Here is a 21,924-nt window from a genome sequence, read left to right on the forward strand (position 1 = left end):
TCGTGTCCCCTTCCCAGTGTAGGGGGGAGTCTGGGGGCTTCGGGGGGGGATCCTGAGGGACACGGGGGGGACACAGAAGGAGGAAGGGTGACGTGGAGGTGCCACGGGTGACAGAGGGTGATGGGGTGTAGGGGCTGGGGGCACAGAGAGGAGCTCAGTTGGGCCACACGGGTGAGTTTGGGGTGCTTGGGAAGTGCCCCTGTGGGGTGACACGGGGGGGAGGCACACGGGGGGCGTTGAGGGGACGGGGAGTTGGCCCACGGGGTGACATGGGGTTGACACGGGTGGGACTGGGAGCGTGGAGAGGTGCCCTGTGAGGTGACACGGGGGGAGGTTGGGAGGTGACTCGGAGGTGCCGCGTGGGGTGACACGAGGGGTGGGGGTGACAAAAGTGAGTCTGGGGGCGCCCCACGGGGTGACACGGGTGGGCCTGGGGACACGGGGAGGTGCCCTGTGAGGTCACACGCGGGGGGGGGGTTGGTGGCGGTGACACTGGGGTGCCCCGGGTGGGGACGGGGCTCTGCCGGGTGGGGGGTGAGGGGTCCGGGGGTCTCTCCGGGGTCCCCCGCACCCTCGCCCTCCCCCTGCGCGCGGTTCTGCGGGGCGGGGGGCGCCCCCCCCCGGCTGGAGGCCGCGGCCCGAGGCGGCGGGCGCGGGGGGGCGGGGGGGGGGGGCGGCGCGCGGCCCCTTTAAGAGCGGGGCGGCCCCGGCCGGAGCAGGAAGGAGCCGCATACGGGCCTCGGCGAGCAGCTCCCGCGGGGCGGCCAGAGCCTGCTCCGCCCGCACGGCTCGGCCCGGCCCGGCTCGGCACGGCGCGGCCCGCACCGCTCGCTCGGACCGCTCGGCCCCCACCCGGTACGGTGGGGAGGGGGCGCGGGGGGGGGGGGGGGAGAGGTCGGGCCAGGAGGAGGGGGGAGGTAATGGAGGCCCGACACCCCCCCACCTCGGGGGCAGCGCTGGGGCTGGGGGGGTGGGGGGGAAGGAGGGGGTCGGGGGGGTCTGCGGACGAGGGGGGCGGACTGGGGCAGCTGCCCCCCCCCCATGCCCCCCCACCCGCTCCGTTCCCCCCCCTGCATACGTTGTACTTGGCCGGGCCGCGCTGGGGGGGTCGCGGAGGGGGGGGTTGCGGGGGGGGGAAGGGCTGGGCGGGGCGGGGTGGGGGGGGCCTGCGCGGGGGCTCCTGGGAGTTGTAGTGCAGCGGCCGTGCCGCCCCGCAGGTGCGAGGCCTCCGGCGGACTACATCTCCCAGCGTCCCCCGCGGGCGCGGCGAGTAGGAGGCGTGTTGATGGGCAGCGGGCGGGGCCAATCGGGGCGCGCCCTCCGCCCCACGCGCCCGCCCGCCGCCTCCCGGCCCAATGGCGGGCGGGGTGCGGGGTGGCCGAGGACAGGCGCGGCGGGGCCTGCGCTGCCCCCGCGGGCCGGCCCGCGCCCCCCGGCCCCCACCCCGACCCCAGCCCCGGCCCGAGCGGGCCCGGGGGGAGCGCCCGCGGGGCCAGCACCTCCCCTGCGCGCCCCTCGCCCCCCTCCCCCGCCCGGCCTCCATTGGCGCGGCCCGCCCGGGGGAAGGGGTGGGGTCGTGGCGCTCGGCCAAGGCTCCCTGTGGGCCCCGCCGCCAGCGGCCGCGGAGGGGGCGGGGGGGGGGGAAGGCTCGGCCCGGCCCGGCCCGACCCCGCGATGGGGGGAAGGGGGAAAGGGGGGCGGAGGGGGCCCTGCTGCTGGGTGGGGTCCCCCGGGGCGGGCGTCCTGCCGGCCCAGTCCCGTTGCGGGGGCGCGGGGCCGCTCCCTCCCTCCCCTCCCCCGAGCACCCCAAGGTCGTCACCCCGGGGGGAGGCCGGCCCGGCCCTCCCGCTCTCCCCCTGCCAGCCTTCCGAGGGGTATTTTTTATAAGTATATATTTTTTTTTTTTTGTCCCCACCCCTTCCTTATCTCCCCCCGGCCGGCTCCGCAGCCACCCCCGTGCGCAGAGGGGGGGAGAGGGGGGTCGGGCAGCCAGTGGCGGTTGGTAGCGATAATCCCCCCCCCTCGGGGGGTTGGGGCCCTGGGAGCTGGGCCCTGCCTAGGGCTGCCCTGAAGAGGGGATAAGCCTCTCTGCCCGCCACGGGAGCTACGCAGCAGCCAAGGCTGGCGAGTGGCTGGGGGGGTGACAGGGAAGGTGACGTGAGGGGCAGCATCCCCTCCAGCAGCAGAGGAGAAGCCTCTCTGCTTGGCCAAGGCCGGGACGCTTCTCCTCTGCTCCGTCCCTCATCTCAAGGCTCTTGAGTTTGAGCTGGTGGGTTGGCAGTGGAGCCTCTGTGTGCCCAAAGCTCCTGAGACAGATCTGAAGGTTATGGCCCCCCGGAGCCCGGTGTTTGTGAGCCTGATGGCAAGAGGCAAAGTCAGGGGCAGATTGCTGCTGTGGCCATGGTGTGCAACAGGAGAGCTGGGTGCTGCCCTTGTGTTGTTTCTGTAGTGTGGGAAAAGCCTTTGGACCTAGGCCTGGAGCAGGACTCCCAGCACCCAGGGCTTCCTCTTAGCAGAACTTTTAAATCCTGGTGTTTGTGTGTTGAAAACAAGAGTTCCTGTCATGCACCAGCAACCAATGTGACCGCTCGTCCCTCGGCTGGTTCTCCCGGCCTCCTGGGGACCCTCCTGGGGCAGCAAAAGTTTTTCTCAACTCAAGGACTCTTGGTAAGAGTTTGCTGCTGGTTGGAGTTGAAGATTAGCAGTGTTCCCCATGCTGTTAATTGTCATGGCTATCGAAACCATAACTTCTTATGTAAGAACTTTATGCACATGGGTAGAGAAGGGCTCTTCCTAGAAGAATTTACAACCTAATGAGGGTTGAAGTTGTATGCAGTGTAGCAGCTGAGCTAAATGTCATCTTGTCATTTAGAAAAGTGTTTGGTGTCTTTTTTTTTTTTTTTTTTTAAATCTTTTATTTTTTATTTTAAGGAAATGTTTTATTTCTGAATGTTTCTGCTGGTCCTGGTGGGAAATTGCAGCACGTGGGCACTTCTGAAGGCTGCTCAGGAAAAGACAGGCTGGCTTAGTTCTGAGGGTTTGCTGGAGCTGTTATATTTAAACAACTTCAAAAAAAAAAAAAAAAAGAAGTCAGGAGAGGCAGTGAGAAACTGAGCAGTTTATTAGAGAGGAGCCGTTCTTGTTTAATATTCATTCTGGCCCCTGTTTAGGCTTGTTCTGGTGAAAGAGGGAGTGAAGAGGCGCAACCCAAACATGGGTGAGATGGTGGGATTTTTCCACCAAGCCTTAATTGCGTTACTAACTTGGGAAGGTTTTGCAAGGCTGGAGCTCTTAATAAATCTGGTGGTGAATGAAAGTAGCTCCTCGTTTTCTGCTGATCTGCAACTCTTAGGCCTTTTTTTTTTTTTTAGTGTTACTCTTATTATTAAGGTTTTGCTCATCTATGGATCCTTTTGCTTTGTGGTCTCAGATCTGATGGTGATCTTTAGCCATATCATGGGATGAATTAAAGAGCTTTGAGGAGGTGGTGGGCCAGCAGTGGTTGGGTGGAATGAATCTGGCGTGGTGAGCACAGTGGGGTTCGTTTTGCATTTTGTGACTTTTAAAGCAGAATTGGAAATTACAGTTGTTTTCCCAGCGTGAGAATCTGGATGTGGGCATGGGACGCAAATCAGGGAAGAAATTTCTGCTTATATCCTGGTGCTGTGTTGATTCCTGCTGCCTGGCTTACTCCAGACCTCCTTTGGTGCTGCCCAACTGCTGGGTTTTCACTCTGCAGAGTTGGGTTCCCCTGCTGGTGTCCAACCTAAAAGCTTGAGGAGGGGGCTGTGAAATTCCTGGTCTGCATTTGAGAGGGAGCCTAAATGCTTGAGAACTCTGGTTTAATCTTGATTAAAACTGACACTTGAGGGTTTTTTCCCAGTCTCAGGATGCTGCATTTATTGAAAGAGAAGACTTGTGTGGCAAACAATTAGAGTAGTGCTCGTTATCTTGCGTAGTGAGCAATAAACTGTTGCTCTTAACTTTACTCTCAACCAGCCTTAACCTCAAATTTGAAGAGCCTAGTTTCAATCTGTAATTAAAAGCCTCTTGAGGAGCAAAACTCGGGGAAAGGGAGAAAGACATTCAGTCTCTTGGATGAAGAGAAGCATTTATGTCCAATCCCATGACCCTTTGATCCAAACCGGTGCCCGTTTGTGTTCGGTGCTGCCTCCCGATCAGCGTGAGCCATGTGTCTGTCCCCATACCTGTGCCTGGAGCATCCCGACAGTCCCAGAGCAGCTCGGGTAGGACGTCAGAGCAGGAGCAAATGAGGTCAGATGAGCACTGGGATCCTCTGCGAGTATCCAGGGACAATTGTTTCTCATCCGGCTCCCTGGCCGGATCATCTTCCCTCCTCGCATAGTTTCAGTTTCCCTGCCTGCCCGGTGTCCATTGCTGCCTCCTCTAGCAGAGGCTGAACGTGACTTCCACGCTGCAAAAGTCATCCTTGTGCCTCAGTTTGCAGTGGGGCTCCTTCTTTCCTGCAGACACGGCTGTCTGAGGGACTTGTAAATCTTCCTGTGAGGGTTTGGGCAGCAGCCCCGGGCTGCAGGTGGAAGGAAACTATAGGGATCAGCATCGTCTCTTCATGTGACAAGGTGTGAGAAACTGGAAACTGGTGAGAGCTGCCCCGTGGCTGCAGGTGGGAGCCAAGGCCACGGTGGTGAGAGGAGCTGCAGATCCCCAGGCAGTCAGCAGCTTCACCGACCCCTTCAAAAATGTGTGTAGCCCTACTGTCAGGAGTGTGATCTGCAGCAGCCTTGCTGGCTCTAGTGCTTTTTTGCCAATCTCTTTGAACCCTGCAGGGGCACAGACAGAAACAGGGCACTGGCTGTGTGGTTTCTTTACCTACAAAGGGTTAGCACCCTCAGGACAATGTTCCTCCTGCTTTCCAGCCCTGTGGCTCTGTGCTTCCCCATCTGAAACTGCGGGACATCCTCTCCTTGCTGCAGGAAGGACTCCTGCCCTGCTTTTTGTCACAGCAGAGGATGCTCTCAAGTGTCCTGGTGCTGCAGTTTAATTCCCTTTTGTGTGCTGTTAAACTACAGCTGGGCACCCTGTTTCCTTCCTGGGTCGTGCACCTACTTACTTCCCACCGGCAAACTGGAAACCAGTAAGTAGATGTCTTTTTTTTTTTTTTTTTTTTTTTGTGTGTGTATTTGTGTGTGTTTATTTGCTTGAGTGCCTGCCCAACACCAAGCTGGGCAAATGTCAAAGGTAGGCTTGTAGCTACAGGTTGCTGCTCTCTAGTTACTCGGAGCCTCTTGCCCCAACAGGCAGAGTACATGCGGTACCGGTTCAGCGTTCCCTCCCTTCATCCCCGCGCTGCTGCCTGGTCGTGCGCCGAGGAGGGAAGGAAAGAGCTCCATGGCAGGACAGCTTTGCCAGGGATGAAGCCTGTGGCATGCTTGCTCTTGGGATTCTCTTTTGCACGTCGCGTGGAGCCGAGAACAGCGAGTCGAGCTGTGTGTCTGGCTGCAAACTAGGAATTACATACGGGACTGCCCTGCCCGGTATGCTCTGCTTTGTCAGTAAACTCCAATCTTATCCCTATTCTTTCTTTTTTTTTTTTTTTTTTTTTACCCTTTCTTGGTGTGGAAAAGATGATCGGTCTTCACGCCACCACTTGAGGCAGTTAGTTTAGTGCCAGACCTCTGACATGGACGCTGAATTGAGGGGAAGCAGGGCAGGAGTTGTTGGAGGGGAGGATGTGATGGCTGCAAAGGAGAAGCTGAGCCGTGGCTGTGAGGTGGGAGAGGGACAGGTTGATTTTGGGGCTCAGGAGGAGTTGGGCCAGAGAGCTGGGCATGCAGGGAGCAGGTCAGGAAAGGGATAGGTGCTGGGAGGGGGGAAGGGCTGTGGGAATGGGTGGGGATTTGGGATTTGAGCAGTTCTTGTGGTTTTCTTGGTTTAAGAGATGGAGAGAAGCTGTGGGAATGTGGTGTGAAGGGGTGCAGGTGCTATTGGCCTTTCTCAGGGAAAACACTGATGGTGACTTTTGGAGATTTTGGCTGGAATGGGAGGTGAAGGATTTCTCCTTCTGCTGGTCTGTGGTCATGCCTGGTCTCTGAAGGGGAGGAGAGTGTAGAAATACAACCCACAGAAGCTCTTGTTTTCATCCAGCCTTATGCAGCCCAGATTTGATGGTGACCCTGAATCCCTCTTGCTTTGCTGAGCAGGTGGTTGAAACTGATGGTGTCTTGAGCCTTTGGTTGTTACCTTTGTTGAAGGGGCTGGATGTTGCCTTTTTGTAATATTTCTGTGTTATTTCTGTGTGGATCTTGGTGCCTCCAGGCTTATGGAGCTTTTGTATTGGGAAAGAAACTTTCCCCATGCACCAACTTCCAAGGCAAGGGCTGCTCCTTCAGCCAGGATCAAAGCACAGTTTCACGTTTTGTGTGTTTTTTTTCCCCTCACATGTAACATCTGCACCTTTCTAAAGGATTTAGGAGGACTAGGGGCTGAACAGCAAGGGCTTTTGGTGCTCTGCAGGCCCTCCCAAAAGCCCCACTGTGGTTTTGTAGGCAGCTGCTCTCTTGCTGTATGGCCCCAGCAGAACTATGTGGGAGCAAACCCATCGGGAGGGCTGCGGCAACAGGCACGTGGGCACACTTGGGCTTGGCTTTCCAAGAGTTGGTTTCAGCAGCAAAACAAATAGCTTCCATTAATGCAAGGGCAGCCATCCAGTCCTTATTGGGCCCCATCAGCCATTCTGGGAAGATTTCAGCAGGCTGAGGGCTCCATGTGTGGACACGAGGGAGGTTTGGGAGCAACTCTCCCCGAGTCTTGCTGGAGCAAAGGTGGGCTGAGGGTTACAGGGTGGCTGTCAGGCTCCTCCATGGATGGTGGCTCACTTTGTTGTGTTGTGGAGAAGTTCCCGTTACCCAGCAGTTGGTGGTGGTGGTCCCAGCATGCAGACCTTGTGTGATGGCCCCAGCAGCCCAGTGCAGTGAAAGCAATGGTGATGGGGAGCTTCTAGCACAAAAATAAACCCCTGCACTCCCCAAAGTTCAAGGGCCGCACACTGGCCTTGGGTCTGTGGCTACACGGGCACATTCCTGCTGGATTAAATACAGTCTCTGATGACAAAGGAGAAAATTGGCAAGGAGGTCTGGGTGGAGTAACCAGTTCAAGCTAACCTTGCAACACAGGAGGAGTTTTAGTACGTCCTGGTGGTTACTGTCAGCACAGGGATGGTTTGGAGGGGCAGTGGGCCGGGGAGGCCGAGCTGAGTGCTGTGACGTGGCAGGCAGGGAGCAGCTTGAGGCATCTGCTGGGGTCTAAGTCACGTTGTGGGTTTTGTCAGCAGTCAGTGCTGCAGCGGAAACCAAACTTCCCCGTGCACTGTGTGTGTGGGGCTGTGCTGTGCCCTGGGAGGAGACCCCTTCCCAGCTGCAGATGCTGCTGTGCAGCTGCAGTGTCGTGGAGCGTGACGTGTGTCATCCCTCGTCTGGTTTCATAGGATCTCAGACTGGTTTGGTTTGGAAGGAATATCAAAGCTCATCCAGTCCCACCTCCTGCCATGGGCAGGGACACCTCCCACAGCCCAGGGTGCTCCAAGCCCCATCCAACCTGGGGCCTTCAACACTGCCAGGGATGGGGCAGCCACAGCTTCTCTGGGCAACCTGGGCCAGGGGCTCAGCACCCTCACACCAAAGAATTTCTTCCTCGTGTCCAACCTCAATCTCCCCTCTTCCAGTTTAAAGCCATCACCTCTTGCCCCTTCGTTCCCCACCCTTGTCCAAAGTCCCTCCCCAGCTTTCCTGGAGCCTCTTCTCCAGGAAGGGCTCCCTGGAGCCTTCACTGGGCTGACCAACCCAACTCTCTCAGCCTGTCTAATTGTGGAAGTCAGCTACCAGCATCTTTGGAGACAGAGCCATGTTGTGTCTGTGGTAAAGCCACTGTTATGTGAAAGTCCCAGAACTCATCCTGGGAGTTGCAGAGTGTTCCCCAAGCACTGGGGATGTGTCAGCATGAGGCCTGTGCACTGCAGCAGGTGACTTTCCCTTTGCTGGTTTTGGTTTAATTCTCCTGGTCAGCTGTGGTATTGCACTCTGTGTTGTGGTTGTGCTTAGAGGTCAGAGTTGGGATCAATGCATGGAGCCAGACTGGAGAGGCAAGGAGGGAAGTGGGGTTGGGATTGCTGGGGGTCAGTTGGTTGGTTAGACCCTGGATTTGGTTTTCTTAAAGGTGGTGATCATGAGCTCTTTCCTCAGCAGCACTTGTTCTTTCCCTGTCTACACTGCTAGAAAAAGCCACGTCTAGCACATCTCTCCTCTGGTCTCTTGTGTGAATAGCACTTAAATTCAAGCAGTTTTGGAAAATGAAAAGCAACAAGCCCTTTTCTTCCTGGTGCACTCCTTAGCAGTGTCCCTAATGGTTTCCTCTGGCCTGGTGTGGAATCCCAGACCTCCAGCGTCTCCTTAACAGCACCACAGAGACCAGCTCTACCTGGGTAGTCATTATCTCACTGCTCCATCGTGGTCACACCATCTCTCCTGCCTCTTGCTTGCAGCCTGCTGCTGCCAGCAGGATTCAGCAGCTCAGTTACAGTCACTCCAGTTCTGCCTTGGCACACGTGGTCACTGTTACACCACCGAGGTGTCTTGGTGAAGTTCTTCACTTCTTCATGTTGCTGACACACTGGTAAGGGCTCGGAGTGGGGTGGGTTTGAAAAGATTATAAATGAGTTGAGGTGTAAAAATTCCATTGGTTTCTTGTAGATGCTGTCATGGTTTAACAAGAGACTTAGCTAAAAGCAAAAGTACAAGACAGAAAATCACCTTTATCCTGGCCCAAACCAGGACAGATGCCTACAACTGGCCACTGTTTGCTTGAGGTGGCAGTGTGACTGCTGAATTACTCCCAAAACCTGTCCATCCATGAGCTGCTGGTTGTGTGTCACCATGATGAGAGGCTTGGTGGTCTTCCTTTCATAGCCTGGTTGCACATCTGAGCTGAAACACTGGTATAACATGGGCTTGGGACTTCTTCATCCCAAATTCTTCAATGCAGCTCTTCCAGCCCTATTTAGATGCTCTGCCAAATATATCAGACCTGCACAGGTTCCTCTGGATGAGGACAGGATACAGCTGGTCCCGAGCGAGGAAATGGCTGGATGGCCTCTGAGGGGGGGGCTGTCCTTGCTCCACCAGCTCTGCAAATCTGCCCCTTTTGGCCAGCCCAGCAGAGGAGAGCACCACAGCAAAAACCAGCTCCTGGCACTGCTCCCACATCTGAGGTGCTTGGCAGTGGGAGGAGGGAGATGGTTAGGACTTTTTTTTTTGTTGTTGTTTTGGAGAAAATCAAAGTTCTTTATTACTTGTGGTCATTCAGGTTCCCATGGTGCTCATTTAGGGATGTTCGATTCCAGCACTCTGTCCCAACTTCTGTGGGAGAAATTACCAGATATTCTTCCTACCAGGGTTCCCTTGGCAGTGGTAGCAGGATGTGGGATTCTCTTTTCCTGCCTGAGCTTCTCAGCTTCTAAATCGTTGTGCATCCTGCCCCTGACTGTTGTTTCTGTGGTGTATTAGGTGTTTCTTCCCTGTCAATACGTAGCTCGTAAAAGGCTTTGGCTCCTCTAAGATGAGGGATCTGATGTTGATCCATGCTGCTGGTGTATCCCCAGGTTTTTTGGGTGGATTTCCTTCTATCTGAGACACCTGTTTGGGGTGAAACCATCCTAGAATGAAGGTTGTCTCTGTGCTGGAGCTTCCTACGCTGCCTAGGCACATGTTTCTAGACAGTCAGGAGAGGCAAACCTCCCTGGCAGGTCAGACCTGGCAGCAGCAGGGAAAGCCCTGGCTGTTTTGCTTACCTGATAGTGGTGGCGGGTTCATCGGGTTGGGCTGAAACGCAGGGTGGTTGGGCTGTAACTGAGGAGCTGGAGCTGCCTGCTCGGGTATTGTCGTGGCACGGGGGTTGTTTTTCCACTTGATGTTAAATTTGAGACATGGAAGCAGGGTGCTCGGAAAGCTCTGAGCTTCAGAAGGATCAGAACAAAACCACCCGGCTTTGAAGAGCCTTTGGAGGGGTAGTTAGGGCTGGTTGTGTGGTCAGGAGCCCAGTGCCTACCAAACCCTCCTGATGTGGTCGGTCTCATTCCTTAGATGATCCTTCATGGTGCTAACAGAGACCCTGCATTGAGGGAGAGCTGGGGCAGAGGCATGGGGGAAGAAGATGCTTCCCAGAGTCGGTGCCTTCAGAAGGGGTTGTGGGGGGCTGGAGGGGATGTCCCTGTGTAGAACACAGAGTGATATTGTCCACCCAGAGGCCACAGATATTTGCAGGATGCTGATTCCACTCTGATCTCTTCACTTCAATAGCTGCATGATCTCGGTCATGCCGTACGTGTCCTCTGGTGTTTTACCCCAGATGCCATGTCCAGCCAAGAGAGAAGACAGCTTGAGTTCTTTCTTTTTGCTGTTGATAGCTCAATAAGTACCTGCTAAACCCCCCGAAATGGCTCCCCGTTAATGTTATAAAAAAATTTAGATTTATTTTTTTTAAAAGAGTGCTTTTAATCTTAATTTTTTTTTCATACAATGGAGTTTGCTCCTGTTGATGTTCAGGATCTTCCTCTCAAGAACATGCATTTGCTTTGCAGGTCCACATAATTCAGATAGTTTGGCACTAAACTGCCAACAGCACATTCCTTTAAGAGAGCAGTTGAATTTTAACAGCACCATAGAGTGGTTGGAAAAGTGACTTTTCCCAAGCAGGCAAAACACCCTCCTTCATTTCCTCCTGCCTACCATCTTCCCACCTTTTTGGCTTTCTGCTGCTGCGTGCTAGGTGTGTTTCCCCAGGCCTCTGCATAGTTTAGGGTGGATCCTGGGCAAAGGGGAGACCTGCTTGGGCTTGTCCTTGGGATGTTGCAGAACTTGGTGTCAGCAGAGATGATGGCTCATGCTCCAAAAGACTGGAGAGCTGCTTTTTATCTCAAGGGACCCAGACTTACACATGTGTCCCTGCAGCTGGAAGAAGGAAAGGGGGAACTGGGACTATTGCTTCAGAAATATAAAGTGAAGAGACAAGGACTTGTGTTGTGTGACCTATAATTGGGGTGAGCTATTCATAGGGAAAAAATGCCCATTTCTCCAGGCAGTGGGGGAGTGAGGGCTAGCATAATATTGTGCCTTGGACAGCAAACCACTGACTTTTGTTCAGGTTTTTTTTTAATATAGCAACATTATTTTAATAATTCTTTTCTAACACACAGCAGGGGCTGCTGCGAAGCTTGCCCTGACGCTCTCAGCTGTTCATTTCCTCAAAAAAACCTGAGCATAGCGACTTGTGATCCCCATTCCTTGAGTTGCAGGAAGCAAATAACCACGTGCCACAGCCCAAAACACAGTTATTCCCAGGAAACCTCACAGTGTGGATTGTAGCAGTGCCCTAAAGCCATCTTGCCCAGTGCTGGGTGGAAAAAGCGATGATAATTTTTCCCTTTCCTGCCCGGAGCAGCTTTGGAGTGTTGCTCAATCTTCTCATGGGTGCTGCTGGAGTGGGTGGCACCTCTGCTGGAGAGGAGAGCCCTGCCTTTGTAAAGAGATTTGGGATCTTTTCCGGATGAAGAACAGGTTGAAAGCCTTGGCTGTTACCCAGCTAACCAGATGTGACTTCACTCTTCCACCCGATACCTGCATATTTCAGAGTCCTTGTAAGCTGCTCAGGTTCCTCTCTTCCCCCAGCTCCATTTTAAAGCAACACAGAGAAGCAAAAGCAAAAAAAAAAAAAACAAAACAACCTACTGAGGTGATGTGGGAAGCTAGTAATTAAGTAGTGTTTTGTCAGCACTTTTGGTTGTGATCCCATCTTAATGTGGTCGTCTCATTTGAATGTAAATGTCAAATTCCAGCACTGGGGTAGGAAAGCAATTGGGTGACATCCCGCTGGACTCGAGGTGAGTCAGGTGCAAGCTCAGGGGTTTTGGTTCACTCTCTCTTCTGCTCTTTTGCAGCTTGGCTGGTAGGTCTGAGAGGAGCGAGGTGATAACTTGGACATAAGAAAAGAATTTTTAGTCTTGAGGAGCAGCATCAAACGGCAGTCGTGGTGAAACCAGTCAGCTGAGATGAGCAGCGTCTTGGGGAGGTGAAGGCTTCCCTCACTCAGTGTTCAGCAGCCCATCTTGCACAAAAATTGGTATTTTTCTGCCTGGAATCAGGCCGTGTTTGTGTTGGGCTGACCTGACAGAGCTGGGGATAGCTGGAGCTTGGTTGCGTTGGTATCTTGGAGATGGTAGAATTAGCTGAGTAGTTAGGGATGCGCATCGTGTCATGCCAGGTTTGTAAATAAATGTGAGAGCTCTGGTATTGTTGTAAACTCCATGTTTCAAACAGGACCATATTTTAAGTTGACGATGCTCCCTCAGCTGCTATGAGTTGTATCTGAGGGTGTTCTTCAACCTTCTCAAGCTCAACCACTTTGGAGTGAAATGTGGCATCTTTGCAGCCCTGCAGAGACGTGCAGTCTGGGACAACAAGTGTCTTGTGCCTTTTCAGGGGTGTAGAGAGAGAAAAGAGCTGCCTGGGAAATTTAGGTCAGTAGTTGAAGCTCCCCTTTGGTGGCCCATTCAGACCTTATTCATGCCAAAGAGGGGACTAGCTAGTTGTCATGCTGGTGTTTTTCTGTCCCTTGTCACCTGAAAGTCCTTTCCAAGGGGATTTCACCCAACCTTCTGACATGGAGTTTGTGTCCTATGCCTAGTCCTGGTGGGTTGGGGGTTTTTGTTGAACCTGTAAAGGTGGAAGGCTCCCATCTCTTGTTACTAATCCCCTGAGCAACCCAGCTCTGCGTGGGCTTTAATGCTCTGGATGTTCACCCTCCTGAAGAGGAACCAGGGTGTGATTTATTTTTTTTAAGGGCTGGGTGGTAGCACCCAAGGAAGGAACCTGGTGGTCTCTGGCTGTGGCTGTTCCTGGGAGGGCTTGGGGCAGCCCATTTGCCCCTCGACGTTCTCAGCCACCACAGAGGAGGGACACAAAGGGTGTGTTGTGTGAGGAAAATGAGTTGCAAAGTTGTACAACTTTCCATGCCAGCCCTCGGCAGTCTCATGACCCTGCAGCCGTTCCCACACTGTCCTGCTGATTGTCCCGGTCCCCTGACTGGTGAGGGGGGGGTGACCTTGCCCCCTTGGCCTGACTCGCTCCCCCAGGCCCCCTTGGTCCCCCGAGCTGGGCACCAGAGCCGACAAAGCCCGGTTGTGTGGGTGGGGAAGCTTTCCTGCCCAGAAGGCTGTTGCCTGAAGCTTCAAAATGCTTCACGCAGCTCAAATTCTCTTTAGGGGGGTGGGGGAAATCTTCATAAAGCATCTAATCTAGAGGGGAAGGGAGGGAGTAAAGACTCTAATACCATTTTCAGGGTGTGGAGGTGTTAGGGGGTGGGCAGACCCCAGAGCTGCTTTTCTGGGGTGCTGTGATGGCTCAGGATGCAGGGGTTTGGGGAGCTCTGGCCTGGTGGGAATGGGGCAAGTGATGGTGAGGCAGTGGAGGCCTCCACTGGTATAGCCCAGGCACTCAGGAGGCTTGAGGGGAGGGCTGGGGGGTCTCTTGGAGGCCAGGGGTGGTCCTTTGGACCCCCTGTAGGGTGCAGAGATGTGGTGACCTTGACCAAGGTCACACCTGAAGCCAGTGCTGTAATTCAGAGCGCTGTTGGCTCTCCTGGTCCCCAAGCTGAGCTCAGCTGTCAAATGGCCTTTTCCCTCTTAGTGAGAACTTTTTATTAAAAAAAAAAAAAAAAAAAAAAAAAGAAAAGAAAAAAATGGGGAAATTCAGCTTCAAGTTCAGGTCCTACCTGGAAGAGCCCCAGAGCCAGCTCCAGAGTTGGTGCCCCTGCTCCAGGAGTCCTGGGGAAGTCCTTGCTTCAGTGCTTGGTCTTCATGACAGAATGTTCACCTGCCCTGTGCACCCACTTGGCTCTCCTGGTCTTTCTTCTCAGCCTGAACCCCCCATCCCATTTCTGTGGTGAGCTTGATGGTGGTTCCTGCATTTGTTGTTTAATATTGAGGGGGTTTACTTCAAATTTGGTTTTCACAAACTGGAAGTGCCACAGAACTGCCTTCTGCGCTCTCGTATGAAACAAGAAGGTGCAGAAATTCCTTCTTTTCCCTTTGGTTAATGAAGTTTTGGGTTTTGTTTTTTTAAATAAGCAAAAATGAAGAAGTACTGAGAAATGTGCAGGGCAGCCCCCAGTGGGGGTGGGGGGTGTGTGTGCGTGTGTCGGGAAGCAGGCGTTGTTTTGCAACCTGGTTGCTAGCTCCCCATGCTCTACCGCAGTGCTGGGAGTTGCTTCCTGTATAATTACTTCTGTTCTGGATGTGCTCCTGACTCATCCATCCCCCCACCACCCCTTCCTTGTCGTGTTGGGCAGGCCACTTCCCCCTGTGCCTCAGTTTCCCCACCTGTAAAACTGAGGACTTTGATCCTTAGGCTTGTGCCAAGGTTTTATGAACCAAATCATTCACCTGTGGATGTGCTGTGGGTTCTGTCCCCCCCAGGGATCCCTGGGCTTGGGCTGGGGAGGGGCAAATATATTGATTTATCATCTCTGCTGCAGGGAGTGCACAGCTTTACTGCGTGGGACAGAGAAGAAGGAAACATTATTCTCAGTTTTGATGCCTGGGAGAAGTTAAGGAGCTCAGTGAGGACGGGCAGGGGGGGAAGCTGGACAGGTTTTCTGTTGCCCCCCATCTGGTCCCTCTCCTGGTGAAGGTGCATCCCTTCCTGATGGAGCTGCTCAGTTCCTTCTGGCTTTTCCAGCCTTTGGAGAGAGGATGTGTTTAAAGTCAAGTGGATCTGTTTCTGTTGTGTGAGCACTTTGGGAGTAACTTATTTATTATTTACCTTTCCCAAACAAACCCTGGGCACTGGAAAAAAAAAACCTGCTGCTTCTGATGGAACCTATTTGAGATGCAGGGGGGTTGGTGCCAGGGCTGGTGCCAGTGTGTGGTGAGAGCAGGCTCCTCTTCTGGCCTCTCTGTCCACCCCAGAGGCTTCTGTTCCTGGGACAGGAGGTGACTGGGGTTTAAGAATTTAAGCTTTGCTTTTTGTAAAATGCCCTTAGCAGTGGGCTGGGGGGGGTTGATGCTCCCCTGTGTCCACACACTGGTGTTCTCAAGTGTTGAGCTGACTGCTGTGCCCTTTCCAGAGGACACCAGCATCTGCCAGGTGTGGCTGCAGTCCCAGGGATGAGCCATGGGAATGGTTTTCCCAATGATTTTGTGATGATTGTATTGGGAATTCGGCTGGCAGAACAAGGCTGAATGAACAGGGGAGTTTTCTAGCAGCAGCAATAGGATTGGGAAATACTCCCAGGGGTGAGCTGGGGTCCACTGGTGAGGCTCAAGCTGCTGTAGCCCCACACTGGGTGTACCTGCCAGCACTGTCCAGATGCTGCCTGGATGCAGGAGTCCTGGTCCTTGTCAAGGCTTGCTATCCTTGGCCCAGGTCTGTGCTAATTCAGCTGTTCTTCCAGCCTCGGAGAGCACCTGGGTTGTGTTTCTCCTCCTCCTTTCCCAGAGCAAAGGTAAGCACGGGTCCATCCCTGCCTGCTGCTGCTGGGGATGTGTTTTAAATGCCAGGCAGGATGGTGACCTCGAGAGGCGTGGAGGGCACAGAGCCGATGGACGGTGCTTGCCGCAGGGCAGCAGCAGACAGGTACCTGCTCCACCCCGGGAGTTTTCCTGCGCGATGCGATGCCTGCGAGCAGCCCGGGCCCCTGTGACTCACTGCTCTTTCCTCCTTCTCTCTCAGCCTTTTGCATCGAAGATGGCGGGTGGCGTGGACGGCCCCATAGGGATCCCGTTCCCCGATCACAGCAGCGACATCCTCAGCAGTTTGAATGAGCAGAGAAACAACGGACTGTTGTGCGACGTGGTCATCTTGGTGGAAGGCCAGGAGTTCCCCACCCACCGCTCCGTCCTGGCAGCCTGTAGCCAGTACTTCAAGAAGCTCTTCACCTCAGGGTTAGTGGTGGACCAGCAAAACGTGTATGAGATAGACTTTGTGAGTGCGGACGCCTTGTCGGCTCTGCTGGAGTTCGCTTACACCGCGACCCTTACTGTCAGCACTTCCAACGTCAACGACATCCTCAACGCCGCCACACTGCTGGAGATCCCGGCGGTAAGGGATGTTTGTACAGATCTCCTGGACAGGAAGATTCTGGCCAAAAATGACCAGATGGATACAGTAGATCAAATTGATCAGAGGAACCATCTCAGAGCAAAAGAGTACCTGGAGTTCTTCCAGAGCAACCCCGTCAATGGCCACCAAGGCAGCTTTCCGTGGACCAACCCAGAGTTGAGAGACCTTCAGAAACTGAACTTCCAATGCAAAGAGGAGGAGGAGGAGCTGGACTGCAATGGCATGGACTTCTACTCGCAAGCCTCCCTAAACGAAAGACCAAAGGCGAATGACTGTGATCCTGACAGCAACCCAGCCATGTGGCTGGACAGAGAGGAGGAGGAGGCGGCGGCGGCAGCAGCTCCTGGCTCCTTGTTTTCACCTTCTCAGAACGGACATTACAGCAGCCGTGGCCTGCCCACGCCAGGAGAAGAGGAGGGGACCCCGGGGGGGCCTCTAGACCAGCAGGAAGCCGGCGACTCTCCCAGCTTCGTTCCCGTTGGAGCGGAGATGGAGGATGACGTGAAGGTGGAGGATGGCTTGGCTGCCAGTGCCCTGCTGCAGCAAATGATGAATTCCGTGGGGAGACAGCAGCTCGGGGAGGATGACCGAAAGGATGACGATGGGGTCATGGATTATTACTTGAAATATTTCGGCAGTTCGAGTGAGGGCGACGTCTATCCGTCCTGGTCCCAGAAGGTGGAGAAGAAGATCAGGGCAAAAGCATTCCAAAAGTGCCCCATCTGTGATAAGGTGATCCAGGGGGCTGGCAAGCTGCCGCGCCACATCCGCACCCACACTGGGGAGAAGCCCTACGAGTGCAACATCTGCAAAGTCCGATTCACCAGGTAAGGAGTGGGCAGAGGCTGGAGGAGAGGGGACAGTCACACAAAACCAGCTCTTGGCTTTCCTCAGGGGCTGTTGCTGGCTTTCTCTCACCTGCTTGACTAATTTCCTTCTTTACAGGCGAGTTGGATATGAAGGCCAGAGTTTTCCAGAGAGACGAGCAATTTGGGTGTCTGGCTCTTGAGATATCTCCCAGGGCTTGTCTTGATAGCCAGTGCTGCACCATCCTGGTGTCCTGAATTGCTGAGCTCTGCTGGAAACCTGGCCAGACCCCAGGGTTTTGTGGAGGCCAAATAATGCTGTTGATTAAACAGAGCTGCAGCCCTTGGTATTTCCATCAGGTTTGAGGCAAGATTCAGAGAGTCATTTAGAAATGGGACCGTGGGGTGAGTGGAGCTCCAGTGGCTGGTAGTTGGGTTGGGAAGAGGCTGAAGCCCCCACCACGTGTGTCTGTGACCCCTGGTGGGCTGAGCCACAGCCATGCTGAGCCCTGCACAGTCCCCCCCTGGTTCCTTGCTCCAGCTCCCCGGGGGCGTTCACCCGGGCACTGTTTCTAACCAGGGTTCCTCCACTCCTTCCCTCTGCCACGGGAGTGCTGAAGAAAAGGGACATTGTTCCCATTCCTCTGGTTCACTCCAGTCCTTGCCGAGCCGCCTCCTCTCCCTGGGATAGCTGAGCTGGGCTGGGGGGCTCACCCTTGTTGTCCCCCCAGCCCTGCCAAGGGGCTTTATGGGCAGAGGATCCATCCTGCCTGCTCCTTGCCTGCGGAAATACCGCAGCCTCGCCACCTCCACCTGCTTCCCTTCCCAGGACCCTCTTCCCTGGTGGCTGTCCCCAGTGCCCGTGGAGGTGACGGGTGGCTCCAGCAAGATGGTGCCAGGCCCAGTGCATGGAGTCCATGTCCTGCCCCACGGCACCACCAGCCCCCTCCCCGCCAGGGCCGGGGCCGCACCCAGCCCCACGCTGAGGAATGCAGATAATGGTGGGGGCAGGGTGCCAGCCCTCCGCCCTGCCACGCCAGCACCTCCCTGCCCAGGGCCTGGCATGGCCAGAGGCTGCGGAAACGCCACGGTGACCCTGGCAGCCATCGCTGCTGGGGAGGGACGAGGGGAACCAGGGGGCTGTCACGGGGAGGAGGGGGCCGGTGGGGCAGGGCCACCTCCTTGCTTCTCCGTCTCACCCTCCTGCGGGTTTGGGATGGGGACCTGCAGGCTGCTGGGAGGGTCTGGAGCTGCAGAGGACAGAGGGGAAACTGTCCTGGCCCCTCTCAACAAGGCTCTTCCCTGATACACCAAGGCCGTGCCATTTTTCAGCCAAAATACATCCCCCTGCTGCTTCCTGCCATTTGGGCACGGAGAAAGAGCTGAGGAGCTGTGCTGAGCCCCACGATGTGTCTCACCCCACAGCTCTGGGTGGAAAATCCCCCTTGGAGCTGCTGCCCAGAGTCACAGTGGGTTCCCTGCTCCCTCTCCTCGGGGCTGTGCCAGCCCTGTCCCCCATTTTGGTGGGGACATCACTGGCTCACAGCACCAGCCCCACTCCCTCTGCTCGGGGTTGGTTTCGTGGCCATGCTGATGAGTTGCTTTTTGCTGCTTCTCCCCCAGCACCTTGGCTGTGCCCAAAGCCTGATCTTTGAGCCCCCAGTGTAAAAATGGGTGCCAAGCTGACCAAACCCTCCATCATCCTTATGTTCCCCCTAATTTTATTATTCTTTTGCATTCCTTCCCTGTCCTGTCTTTCCTCATCCCGTGGAGGGACAGCCCCTTTAATCACAGAATTATTCAGGTTGGAAAAGACCTGTAAGATCATCCAGTCCAACCTATAATTTATTATTTACTTAATTCATTATTTATTTCTTTCAGCAGTCCATTTATAATTGATCTTATTATTAATACTATTAATTTATTTCTTATTTATTGGTGACAAATCTTCCCTGTGCTGTTAAAAATGAAACGGCAGCAGGCAGGGGAGGCCTGGGCAGGGCTCTGGGGAGCAGCCCCTGCTCTTGAAGGAATTTTTGGGGTGAAAGGCTGAGCTGGGAGGGGCTTGCCTGGGGTGTTTCCCTGCCACCCCCACCATGTAACACCGATTTTTGTTCACTTGAGCTTCCTGGTTCCTCTGTGTTCCCAGGGGGAGGAGTGGCAACGTGCCTGAATCTGCTGAAAGAAGGGCAGAAGGGCTTTAGAAAAATTATAAATACTTAGAAAATTTTACAAATCATTTAAATTAAAACTGTTGGTGGTTTTGTTTTTTTTTTTTTTAATAAAAGTGGTTGCTGTGTACCCTGCTGTGTTAAGTAAGGTGCCTCCCTTCCTAGCCCCTCTGGGAGCTGCCTTAAAATGAGGTGGATGCATCCTGGGTGATTTGAACCTCGAAGATTTGGGATTCTGGGGGGGCCCTCTTGCTGTCAGGAGATGTCTCAAGGGGTGGGGGTGGCTGTGCTGGGCTACTGGAGAGCAGGGAGGCTTCCCATGGGGCTGGGGCTGGTTTGGGGTTGGTGCTCAGCTGGGACCTGGGGTTTTTCCTGCAGGAGGAAGTGGCTGCTGGACCCAGGCCTGGCCCCGAGAGCTGAGGCAGCTGCCAGGAGCCCCCAGCCCTCTGCCCCATCAGGCACAACCCTGGACTGGGTGGTGCTCAGCCCCATTCTGGTTCTGAGCCCTGGACTGAGCAGTGCTTGGTCCTGTACTGGGTGATGCTCACCCCCATCCCAATGCTCAGCTCTGTATTGGGTGGTGCTGAGCTCCATCCTGGGTGATGCTCAGCCCCATCCCAATGCTCAGGTCTGCACTGGGTAATGCTCAGCTCCATACTGAGCCATGTTCAGCCCCATCCCAGTGCTCAGCTCTGTACTGGGTGATGCTCAGCCCCATCCTAATGCTCAGCCCCATCCTAATGCTGAGCTCCATCCTGGGTGATGCTCAGCCCCATCCTAATGCTCAGCTTCATACTGGGTGATGCTCAGCCCCATCCTAATGCTCAGCTTCATACTGGGTGATGCTCAGCCCCATCCTGGGTGATGCTCAGCCCCATCCTAATGCTCAGCCCCATCCTGGGTGATGCTCAGCCCCATCCTAATGCTCAGCCCCATCCTAATGCTGAGCTCCATCCTGGGTGATGCTCAGCCCCATCCTAATGCTCAGCTTCATACTGGGTGATGCTCAGCCCCATCCTGAGTGATGCTCAGCCCCATCCTAATGCTGAGCTCCATCCTGAGTGATGCTCAGCCCCATCCTAATGCTGAGCTCCATCCTGAGTGATGCTCAGCCCCATCCTAATGCTGAGCCCCATCCTGGGTGATGCTCAGCCCCATCCTAATGCTCAGCCCCATCCTGGGTGATGCTCAGCCCCATCCTAATGCTCAGCCCCATCCTGGTTGATGCTCAGCCCCATCCTAATGCTCAGCCCCATCCTAATGCTCAGCCCCATCCTGGGTGATGCTCAGCCCCATCCTAATGCTGAGCTCCATCCTGTGTGATGCTCAGCCCATCCTAATGCTCAGCCCCATCCTAATGCTCAGCCCCATCCTAATGCTCAGCCCCATCCTGGGTGATGCTCAGCCCCATCCTGGGTGATGCTCAGCCCCATCCTGGGTGATGCTCAGCCCCATCCTAATGCTCAGCCCCATCCTGGGTGATGCTCACCCCCACCCTGCTGCTCAGCCCCGTACCCGCTCTCAGCCCCGCAGTGGCTGCTCCTGTCCCTTATACCATGCACGAGGCAGACCCCAAACCCCGTGCTGACCCTCCTGACCCTCCTCTCCTCCCCGTCCCCTCTCTCCCCTGCCAGGCAGGACAAGCTGAAGGTCCACATGCGGAAGCACACGGGGGAGAAGCCCTACTTGTGCCAGCAGTGCGGCGCCGCCTTCGCTCACAACTACGACTTGAAGAACCACATGCGCGTCCACACCGGGCTGAGGCCCTACCAGTGCGACAGCTGCTTCAAGACTTTCGTCCGCTCCGACCACTTGCACAGGCACCTTAAAAAAGATGGATGCAACGGGATTCCATCCCGGAGGGGCAGGAAGCCCCGGGTGAGAGATGCCGCCGGGGGTTTGCCTCCTACCCCGACGGGGAACCCCGAAGACGGAAGTTTTCAAGCCGGTGGGGAGAGTCAGGAATCAGAGGACACCCTGCAGGGGAACGGCCAGGAGCAGCAGCACTTTGAGGAGAATTCAAATAATGAAGCATCAGGATTGAATGTAGCAGGAGGGTCGTCTGAGGGTAACACGCAAGGACTCTCCTAAACCAAAAAAAAAAAAAAAAAAACAAAAAAACAAAAAACAGAAAGTGTCACAAAATCTAGTTAGTACTTTTCCTCCGATTTTTCTCTTTAAAGATGTTTCTCTCCCTTTTTTTAAGAAAAAAAAACAGAAAAAAATATATATATATATTATGTTTCCAATCTTCCCATCGTAAGCAGGGCTCCCCCAAGGATCCCTCAGTAGCCAAGGACCTTTTTGTGGCAAGGCAGAGGCTAGGAAGCACGGGGTGGGGATGGAAAGTGGCTCTGTCGCATGGAAAAGAGCTTCCATGTAAATCCAAAGCTTTATTTTGTGTCCAAACACACGTTAAAAAGAAAAACAAACAAAACACACACAAAAAAAACAAAAAAAAAAAACTATTTCAGAGAGAGATCTATTTAAGAAAAAAAGAAAAATGCAAAAATAGACACAAAAAAAAAAAAAAAGTGGTAGGGGTGGAAGGGCTGTGTCAGGGTGGGCGGTACACGGTGCCTGGGGCTGGGGGTGTGGGGCCACTCACCCCCCCACCACCACATTTTGGGAAGTTGGGGGGTGGCTTTGTCCCAGGATGGAGCCACCTCCTGCCAGGGAGCCGGGGGTTGGTTTTTTGGGGTGAGGGGTGCAGGTCCTTCCCCTTCCTCTAACCCCCAGCCCTGCAGCAAAGCTGAATTTGCCCACGAGGGGAGTGGCTGGCAGGGGCTTGCTGTAGAA

At 54.7% G+C, this 21,924-nt stretch overlaps 1 protein-coding gene across 5 annotated transcripts; it reads left to right on the top strand.

Moving 5' to 3' along the window:
- Window positions 1-704: 704 nt before the first annotated feature.
- Window positions 705-21,260, top strand: ZBTB7A (zinc finger and BTB domain containing 7A). 5 transcript variants are annotated; one of them, XM_071728114.1, is made up of 4 exons: window positions 705-860; window positions 5,284-5,516; window positions 15,759-16,975; window positions 20,760-21,260. In XM_071728114.1, the coding sequence occupies exons 3-4, from the start codon at window positions 15,774-15,776 to the stop codon at window positions 21,214-21,216; spliced, it is 1,659 nt and encodes a 552-aa protein (XP_071584215.1). In that variant the 5' UTR covers window positions 705-860; window positions 5,284-5,516; window positions 15,759-15,773; the 3' UTR covers window positions 21,217-21,260. The 5 variants fall into 5 exon arrangements, with proteins under 5 accessions (XP_071584215.1, XP_071584214.1, XP_071584218.1 ...); XM_071728117.1 differs by lacking the exon at window positions 705-860 and adding an exon at window positions 2,676-5,116 and having other exon boundaries at window positions 5,280-5,516; XM_071728113.1 differs by lacking the exons at window positions 705-860; window positions 5,284-5,516 and adding an exon at window positions 1,765-2,667.
- The last annotated feature ends 664 nt before the right edge of the window (window positions 21,261-21,924 follow it).

Source organism: Heliangelus exortis, chromosome 28 (assembly GCF_036169615.1).
Source record: "Heliangelus exortis chromosome 28, bHelExo1.hap1, whole genome shotgun sequence".
NCBI lineage: Eukaryota > Metazoa > Chordata > Aves > Apodiformes > Trochilidae > Heliangelus > Heliangelus exortis.